The following is a 9,188-nucleotide window of genomic DNA, read 5'->3' as shown; positions in this document are numbered from 1 at the left end:
AAGGGGGACTAAGTGTGAGAACCACTGTTTTAAGAGACTGTTTGAAAACAGAACGCAGGGAGAGAATTCCAAAGTGGTGGTGCCACCTGCAAAGAGGTTCTGTCTGGTATTCATGGGCTTGCTTTTTCCATGCGCAGTTTTCCTGGGGCAAGGCTGGAGTATGAGAAGCTCCCGTTGCCACCCTGTGTGCAGGCTCCAGAATTACCTAGGTGCCTGAGGTGCACCTAGGTAATTCTGGAGCCTGCACCTAAAAGCCTTTGGAGCCCACTAGGGGTTGCGCTGTTAATGCCGCAAAGGCTGTAATTCTGCAATTATTGTTCCATAGTAAATCGATTGGCTTGTGTGTGCACATACGTATGGAGAATGGGTTAGTGCAACTGGGAATGCTGCAGCAAACATGACTGGGCAATGCTCCCTAGCCCGTGACGCCTGCTGTGTAGTCTTCATCCAGTCTCCCTCTCATCACACCTAGGAAGCTGCCCTATCTTGAGTCAGACCCTTGGTCCTTCTAGCTAAGCTCAGGAGCTGGCAGCAGCGGTTCTCCAAGGTTTCAGGAAGGAATCTTTCCCAGCCTTCTGGAGATGCCTGGGGTGCAGGGGAACATGGGACCTTCTGCATGCAAAGCAGATTGTCTAAGCAGATTGCAGTCTGTCAAAGCAGATTGCAAAGCAGATTGTCTACACTGACTGGCAGTGGCTTTCCGAGGTTTCAGGCACGAGTCTGTCCCAGGCCTACCTGAGATGCTGCCAGCGAGTGAACTGGGGACCTTCTGCCTGACCTACCTCACTGAGTTGTTGTGCAGATAAAAAAGGGACTCTCACTCTGTATGCCACCCTGAGCTCCTTGGAGCAAAGACAGGATAAAAATGGCCCCTTTTAAAGATACTGTTTTGAGCAGGGCTGCACAACTTTGGCCCTGCAGCCGCAGTCGGACAACTCCTCCCATCATCCCCAGCCACAGAGGCTGATAGGAATGTTGGGCATTGTGGTCTGATAGCAGCTGCAGGGCCAAAGTTTTGCACTCCTGGTTTTGAATTATTCTCTGATAAAGTATTGCAAGCATGTGCAGAGTGTAATGTGTGACTGCAACCTGCCTCCATGCACTTATCAGTAGGAGCACAACAACAACAACAACAACAATAATAATATTATAATAATAAATGTCTGACTGTGTAAATAAGTAATAATAATTAATAATGTAATAATGTATTGATGATAAAATTCAGCCATCCTAGGTCCTTGGGAAGGACTCGATGTCTGGATAAAACAAACCAGTCAATAACACCTGTCTGACTGTGTAAACAAGAAATAATAATAATAAATATTTTTTAAAAAACAGTTACAATCACATCAAAATATTACATTTAAAATGCCTGGGTGAACAAAAAGGTCTTTCACCTGGTGTCTAAAAGAACAAAGCGACGAAGCCAGGCAAACCTCAGTGGGGAGGTTATTCCCTAAATGGGGTGCAACCACTGAAAAGGCCCTCTCCCTGGTAGCCACCTTTTGGCAGGGGCACACGGAGCAGGTATTTACAATGGCTTACTTCGGGGGCAGAGCTCAGATCTTCCTTTTTTAAAAAAAAGCTCCTCTCCCCACTCCCCACCTCAAATGAAGCATCAACTCTGGCTCCCTTGACAGCATCCTGGCCACACGTTCCATGCTTCAAACTCTTAAAGCTTGTTTAGAACTTTCTATCTTCAGGCAAACATCACCTCCCAAAGCTTCTCCAGGCAATTGCAAGCCAATGCAGAATGCTTGGCTGGCAGTGGCAGGCAGTGTAGATACATGAAAATCAGACCCCGGCCCCGTTCTCAGGCTTGCAGTCTTAAAGAGGGATGAGGAAGAAGATCAATTTGACAATGTCAGGCAGAAGGAGGTGAGTTGTTAAGAGGCTTTTATATCCAGTTGGGACCAGGCTTATCTCCTTTTGCTGGGATGGAGTGGAACACACTCGCCCCAAAGCCACAGTATGGCGATACCTTTATTAGGAGCAACTACAGGGTGTGGTTGCCAGGAGTCGACACTGACCACACTGTACCTTACAAGGTCACAAAACTTTAAGCAACCTTTTGAGTTATGCAGAATTCTTCAAGGTGTTCTGCAAAACAACACAAGGGTGTGTGTGGTGGTGGTGGTGGTGAGCTGGTCATGGTGACAAAAAGGTTCTCAAAATGGTTCATCTACAAACAGGTTGGAGTGGGCCCAGAGACAAGATTTTAAAATGTCTCCCTTCCATGAGCTCAGCTCATGAAGTAAAGAAATCTTAAATGAGGCTGAAGAGTGGTAAGAAAAAGCATAGTTATCTATCTATCTATCTATCTATCTATCTATCTATCTATCTATCTATGTGCCATAATAGAACATCGTTCTAAATTATTTTTTAAAAGGTAGACGATGCAAGTCATTGAATGGTACTAGAGAAAGACATGTGGTTCTGGTAGTTCCAGGTCTTAACACTCACATCAATTTCAGAGGATGAATATAACTGAAGGAAGTCTGGGCGGGCGTGTGGCTGGGGGAGTCGGTCATGTGACTTGCTTCTGTGGGGGGCCCCAAGGCAGTGGGCCCCCAGACAACTGTCTCCCCTTGCCCTATTATAGTTACGCCCCTGCCTACAAAAATAAATAAGATGGTTCCCTGCCCCAAAAGGGCCCACAGTCTCAAAAAAACAAAAACAAAACCACTCCAAAGAACACAAGGTAGACACCAGCAACAGCCACTGGAGGGATGCTGTGTCGGGGCTGGATAGGCACAGTTGCTCTTCCCCTGCTAAATAAAAGACAGCCACCAATTTTAAAAGGGCATGTGTGTGTATGCATGTAATATAATGTATTATATGCACATACAAACTCACACAATTGGTAACCTATATTCCAAACTTCTCTTGCATATGCAGTGTGATTCCAGTCAACCAGATGCAAGGTTTGCTTCCCATACAAGCCTGAGTTTTCAATTCAAGGTTAGTAAAAGAGGAATGCAATTGTGCTTCTGGAGCCTGTTAATATTTACAACATGCAGGGAAGCTTCTGCTGCTCAGCCGTCAAAGGCCTTGCGTGGGCATCTCTCTCTCGTCCCATCAATTGTGTTCTGGGGCATCAGGATTCCATTAGCTTGTTCCTAAAGGGTCAGATTTACAGCTGCCGGGGGACTGAGTGGGTGGGTGAGGTGGGAGCAATTCAACACACTTCCTGTAGAGAGGCAGCCCTGTAAAATGTGGTGTGAGAGCCAACATTCCTTTTGTTAATATCTCAGCCCTATAGACACCAGCACCTGCTCCGATGCTGCTTTGGGAATCCAGGAAACATTTCCGAAATACATCCAGGACTCTGATTTATTCACAGAGCTCTAAAATGGGGTGCACGCACAATGCTTTAGTTCATTCATCAATTAGAGCAGGGTTTCCCATGGCCTTTGTGGCTGGGGATGATGCACCCCATTTAGGGAATAACCTCCCCACTGAGGTTTGCCTGGTTTGGTCACTTTGTTCTTTTAGACACCAGGTGAAAGACCTTTTTATTAAAGGAAAGAAACAAAGTATGGTTTTATCTTCTGTTGTATCTTTTATTTGTAGAAGAAAATATAACATGTTTGACTTTGATTCTAACTGTATTCACGGACATTAAAACTGAGACCCTCGATATGCTGAATGTTTCTTGGAACAAGGTTTCTGCATGGGGATAAAACACCGTTTGAGAGGGGCTGAGCCCAGATGTTAGATCTGGGATTGTCTATTCACACATTTTAGTCCAGGTATGACACTGTACTCATTGCTGTCTTCTGGCAATAGAATGGCTACCGTTTGCTCCCAGATTTCCAAGGATGAGGGTCACCTTCCTAGGTTTCATTTGCCCTGGCTAGGGTTACCAGCTGATCAGGGGAAAAGCCTTCCCTGGCCAACCTTTTGTGACAGGTACATGAACTATCGATATAAGCAGTGGAGGCTTTTAATGGCACAGAGGTAACCATGATCACTGCAAACCTTCTCTCTATTTCCAAAAGAGCTGGAAATGTTATGATCCTTACAGATGGATAGATGGCGTGCCTGTGGGTGAGTGGGAGGTACCAGCATACTCAGCATGACTTACAGACATGTGGTCATTAAAAAAAAGAAGGAAAAGACTGCTCAGGCTGTTCCCGTGCAAGTCAATGGGACAGAATGAGTGTGGTTAACAGTCAAGCAGAAAGGCTAATGGAACTTACCAGCAGTGGTGGGATCATGCTTTTAAAGGCAGAGGTGTAGGGGATAGTAAAAAAAGTTGGCAATGGTACACTACACTTACTTGCTGTAGTAATATACTACTGGTCTCTTGGCGCACCCCCCCGCCCTTATTTAATGTTCCAAATATATAACTAGAGGAGGGAAAATTCCCATCCTTGCTATATTTCCCCCAGTGCCATTTGGACAGGAGGAAGCGCCGAGCGAAATTCCTAGGCGACTCTTCCCTCCGCCTGCAAGGCTCACGCATCCCCTCTCAATCGCTCCCTCTCCTACTCAGAGCATCCACTAGGGGGCGCCCCGCTCCCAGCCACAGCAGAACCGTAGTTGGAGACGCTCTACAGGTTGGAAACGGCGCAAAAACATTTCAGCAAACCCTTTCACGGGGTTATGTTTAGTTCCCCGGTGCGTATTTTTAACTCCGGTGGCACAGATGGAAGAACAAGACTTTTTCGCTGCCTGGTGTTGATCCTGCGACCGTTCCAAGCTTTCTTTGGCCTTTGGGGGAGAGGCATTCTCGAGCAAAGGGGGAGACGTTCCCCGAGGAGGTGGGTTTGCGCAGGCTCTGGAAGCGGCTTTGGGAGCGGTCTGGGCTTGATGATAACAGGCTCAGCCGCAACTTGGAAAAGCGGAGTGTGTGCGGAAAGACCCAGCGTTGCGCACCGGCGCGTCCTAGGAAACAGGCGGTGGAGACATCGAGTGGAGTCCGCCTTTCTGAACCGGCCCGGCGGCAGCATCTGTCCTGACTAGCTTTGATGCCGCCAGCTGGAACCGTGACCCTTTCTCTGAAGAACTCCCACTCGCGGAGGCAGGTAAGGATCCGTTTTCCATCCTGGGTTTTCTTCCTGCTCAGCTGGTCCTTCCCAATCTAGGGCTCCTGGGCTGGGCGCATTCGCGTGCAAGAGCCGCAGCGGGATCTTAAGCACGTGGATCCAAGAGGACGACGCCGCCCGAGTCCAGTGGGTCTTAGGCGCTAGGAAGTGCGTTGAGATTGTCGCTGCAAAGTGGTTTTTGCTTAAATCGCTCCGTGACACTCGGCAACGCCGTTCACACGTGACGCAAGAAGGGTGGCGGAGCGCATCTTGAGAGAGGCAGCAAAGTTGGGTCAGTCCTCTGTTTCCTCCAAGGGCGGTGCGCCTTTTCCAGCTACCACCTGGTGGCTTCTCCCCCACCTGTACAGAGCGCGCGCAATGGTACCGATTCCCGTGATGCTTCCGCCCCTCTTTTGATGGAAGGGAGGCAGAGAGGGTGTGGGTATACTGCGGTCACTGATGAGGGGTGGTCGAATGTGTGAAAAGCGCCACACGTGAGACGACAGGACAACAGCTGTGTGTCTCGGATGTGCGTGTTCCATCTTAGATACCGCACATGCACACATATCAAGTGGTGTGGCTTGTCGCGTCATCTTGATAGCGTGCGCGAGCGAACCAGCCGCAGATTGCTGGGGCGTGTAGGCAGACACGTGTACGGCTGGATGCACACGTTCTGCGCGGTTATCTCCGGCTTCCCACCCTGCCTTGAGCCTGTAGTCTTATTGAGTCAACCGCCTCGAACCAGATGCATAGGCTTAGGCTGCCATCCTAGAGGGAACGGCAAGCCCCCGCCCCACTCATTCGCCCCTATTTCTGTTTCAGATCTCTAATATATGGGGCACAGCTTGCCCAGCCATCAATGCGCGTTGCCCCTGTGGGGCCCCCCCCCCATTTTTTTCTGGTGCCTTCACTGACTTGGGCCCAAGTCCCGTCGAGCTCAGAGAGAGGCAATTTATTCCCCAGCAGCAAGCACGAGTAGACCCGGGCTCCCCAGTCCCACCCCGCCTCTGCAGCCCTTCCGGCCCACATAGGTCGGGCTGGGGCACAGCAGGGCGATGTAAGCCGGGCTTGGGCATCCAGTGGAGGTCGGGGCAGGGGCGGTGATGTTGGTAGGCGAGGAAGGCGCTGCTCCTCCTCCGGCCGCAGACAGGCCTTCCCCACGGGCTCCCCCCTCTCCACGTCTCTCCAAGCTGGGGAAGTCCATTTTCTGGCGGGGGGGGGGTTGCCGCTGAGCAGAGTCGGAAAGAGTTTCTGCGGAGCTCAGGCTGGCGCGAGCGAAGAGTCAGCGCCGCGCGCGGGGGCAGCAGCCAGGAGGGCGCGCGCAGCAGGTGTACGCGGCGCGGGCCGCTGCGCGGCGGTAGGCGTCGGCGGGCGGTCCCTGCAGGCGGCAGCGCCGCCCGGGTTGCCTCTTCCTCCGAGGGCGAAGTCACCAGGGCTGCGCTGCCTAGCAGGGAGGCGGGCTGAGAAGCCAGGAGGGCGGGCGCTTGCTCGACGCCGGCCAAGTGGCTCGGCAAGCATGTGGCTGCCTCCCTGGTGCTTTGACAGGAGGAGGCAGAGGCGGCGGCGGCGGCGGCGGCGGCGAGTCCGCGTCCTTCCCCCTGAGGAGCCGCAAAGCCGCAGCGGCATCACCACCGCCTGAGGTGAGCGAGCCTGGTCGGGGAGAGGGTGGGGAGCGACGACGACGACGACGGAGAGCGCGGGGTATTCCTAGAGCACGCGCTGCAATGCAAAGTCGCGCCGCGCGGCAATCCCGGGAGGGGCCCCTCTGCGCGTGCGCTCGGTGGGTATTGCGCAAAAGGCAGTGGCTACGAGCGGTCGGAGCGGCGTTTCTGCTAAGGGTATATATGTGCGCGCATTATGTACCAGCGATTTGCGAAGGGGCGCCTCTGAGCGCGGGCAGAGAGCGCATCCCTGCCGCGCACGGAGCCCCTGCAGGCTGTCCTTAAGTGGGATGAAGGGCTCCAGCAGCGCCGCCTGCCCTTGGATGCCGGGAAACGTTCCGCAGCGTTGCGCTTGGCTGGCCGCAGCCCAGGAAGGCGACGGGGCGTCCATTCAGAGGCACGCGCTCTGCGACTTCCCTGCCCGAGGAGGATGGAAGCCCGGCTGAATCTCAGCGCGTCCGGCGACCCTCTTATAGCCTGCCCTGCTCCGTGGGCTGTCACTGGCGGAGGGATGCTTTTGGCGAGGGAGGGCACAGGAGGGACCCTGGGCTTCTTTGGAGTGGTGATGGGGCGGAGTAATGTCAGCAAAGGTGCCACACACCGGATGGATTGGAATGCAGGCAGTTTTTGCAAGAACAGTGAATGTCGTAGGAATCCACCTTAGCAGAAGTTGACTTGGTCCGTCTACCTTGGGCTTGTCTGCAGTGACTGGCAGTGGCTCTCCAAGGTTTCAGGCAAGAGTCCCCCCGCCACCTCCAGCCCTAATGGCGCAGTGGGGAAATGACTTGCCTAGCGAGCAAGAGGTTGCTGGTTTGAATCCGGAAACACCTGTATTAGGCACACTGGCAGTCAGCGGCCCCCACCAATCCCTGTGTCTGGCGTCAGGTGCAGGGGGCGTGGCTCCGCTCCCAAATGGAGCCCTGCAGCCCCGTTTGAGAGCAAATACTGGCCAGCGCTGCATTCACAGTGTAGCCAGGAGCTGCTCTCTCTGCCTTTAAAGGCAGGGAGAATGTTCCTGGCCGCGTTGTGAATGCAGTGCTGGCCGCAGACACAGCCCCATTCGGGAGCGAAGCCACGCCCCCTGCATCAGAAGCAAGGTGTGTGGCTGGGGCTCTAGGCCATGATTGGTGGTGGCCCAGTTTCTTTGAACCTGCCCGCTCAATGATGGCTCCTTCCCTGATCGGACAGCAGCGATATAGGAAGGTGCTGAAAGGCATCATCTCACACTGCACAGGAGATGGCAGTGGTAAACCCCTCCGGTATTCTACCAAAGAAAATCACAGGGCTCTGTGGGCGCCAGGAGTTGACACCGACTCGAGGGCACAACTTTATTTTACTTGGAGATGCCAGGGATTGAACCTGGGAACTTCTGCGTGCTCTACTGCGGAGCTAAGAACCTGTAGCTCAAGCCTAGACCATTGATCAATCTATCTCAGTGTTGTCTTTGCTCACCGGCAGCAGCAATATTTCACATGGGGGCTATAGTAGTCCTTCAGACCTAGACTTATTTAAGACTAAGTTCCATTGAAACGGATAGGAAGGCCTTCATTATTCCTATAGCAAAGTCAGCATGTGGGCCTGGGGCGTAGCTAGGGGAGCAGGGGCCTGTGTTCGCCCCTCTCCCCGGCGGCCTCTCGGAGTGAGGGAGATAATGAAGAAAATAGGGAGGGGTGGTGCTGGGGGGGGGGCCCTCAGGAGCTGGCCTGGATTCTTTGAACCCTTCCACTCAATTATAGCTACTACACCCCTGGTGCAGGTGCAACGCCGAGTAACATTAAGCATACATGATACATTCCTGCATCAAGAAGCTCATAGGAGCGTGCAGTTAAGCCTCAGTAACATGCACATGAACTATTTCCCCCCTGAATAGTCCCTTTGTGGGAGAAGAGGGAAGGAGAGCTGGCCTTGCCGTAAAGGTAAAGTGTGCCGTCGAGTCGGTGTCGACTCTAGGTGACCACAGAGCCCACAGGAGGGGTTGACCATTGCCGCCTCCTGCGCAGTCTGAGATGATGCCTTTCAGCATCTTCCTATATCGCTGCTGCCCAATAGAGGGGTTTCCCGTAGTCTGGGAAACATACCAGCGGGGATTCGAACTGGCAACCTCTGGCTTGCTAGTCAAGTCATTTCCCCGCTGTGTCATTAGCGAGCATTGATTGTCCTTCCTGTTAAGCAGGGTCCACCTTGGGTTGCCTTTGGATGGGGGACTACATGGGAGCACTGCTGTAAGATATTTCTCTTAGGGGATGGGGTTGTAGCTCAGCGGTAGAGCATCTGTTTGCATGCAGAAGGTCCTAGGTTCCATCCCTGGCAGCATCTCCAGGTAGGGCTGGGAGAGACTCCTGCCTGAAACCTTGGACAACTGCTGCCAGATGGTGTAGCCAATACTGAGCTGGTGGTCTGACAGTATAAGGCAGCCTCCTATGCCCTGTGTTGTCCTTGTATCTGTTTCCAGACTGTAACCCCTTGGGGCAAGGACCTATCCTGTCATCTGTTGTCA

General features: G+C 52.7%; 1 protein-coding gene across 4 annotated transcripts in view; it reads left to right on the top strand.

Annotated features, from left to right (window-relative positions):
* Nucleotides 1–4,652: 4,652 nt before the first annotated feature.
* ADAMTSL3 (ADAMTS like 3) overlaps nucleotides 4,653–9,188 on the top strand; it is a 229,846-nt gene continuing 225,310 nt past the window's right edge. For all 4 annotated transcript variants that reach the window (XR_008311388.1, XM_053271888.1, XM_053271889.1 and 1 more), the window contains exon 1: nucleotides 4,653–5,030. Coding sequence is in view for 1 of the 4 variants with exons in the window: in XM_053271888.1 (XP_053127863.1) it covers nucleotides 4,974–5,030 (57 nt within the window). In the remaining 3 variants the exon portion in view is untranslated. The remainder of the gene's footprint in view (nucleotides 5,031–9,188) is intronic.

The sequence above is a fragment of the Hemicordylus capensis genome, chromosome 10, assembly GCF_027244095.1.
Source record: "Hemicordylus capensis ecotype Gifberg chromosome 10, rHemCap1.1.pri, whole genome shotgun sequence".
NCBI lineage: Eukaryota > Metazoa > Chordata > Lepidosauria > Squamata > Cordylidae > Hemicordylus > Hemicordylus capensis.
This window is presented reverse-complemented; position numbering and strand designations above follow the sequence as displayed.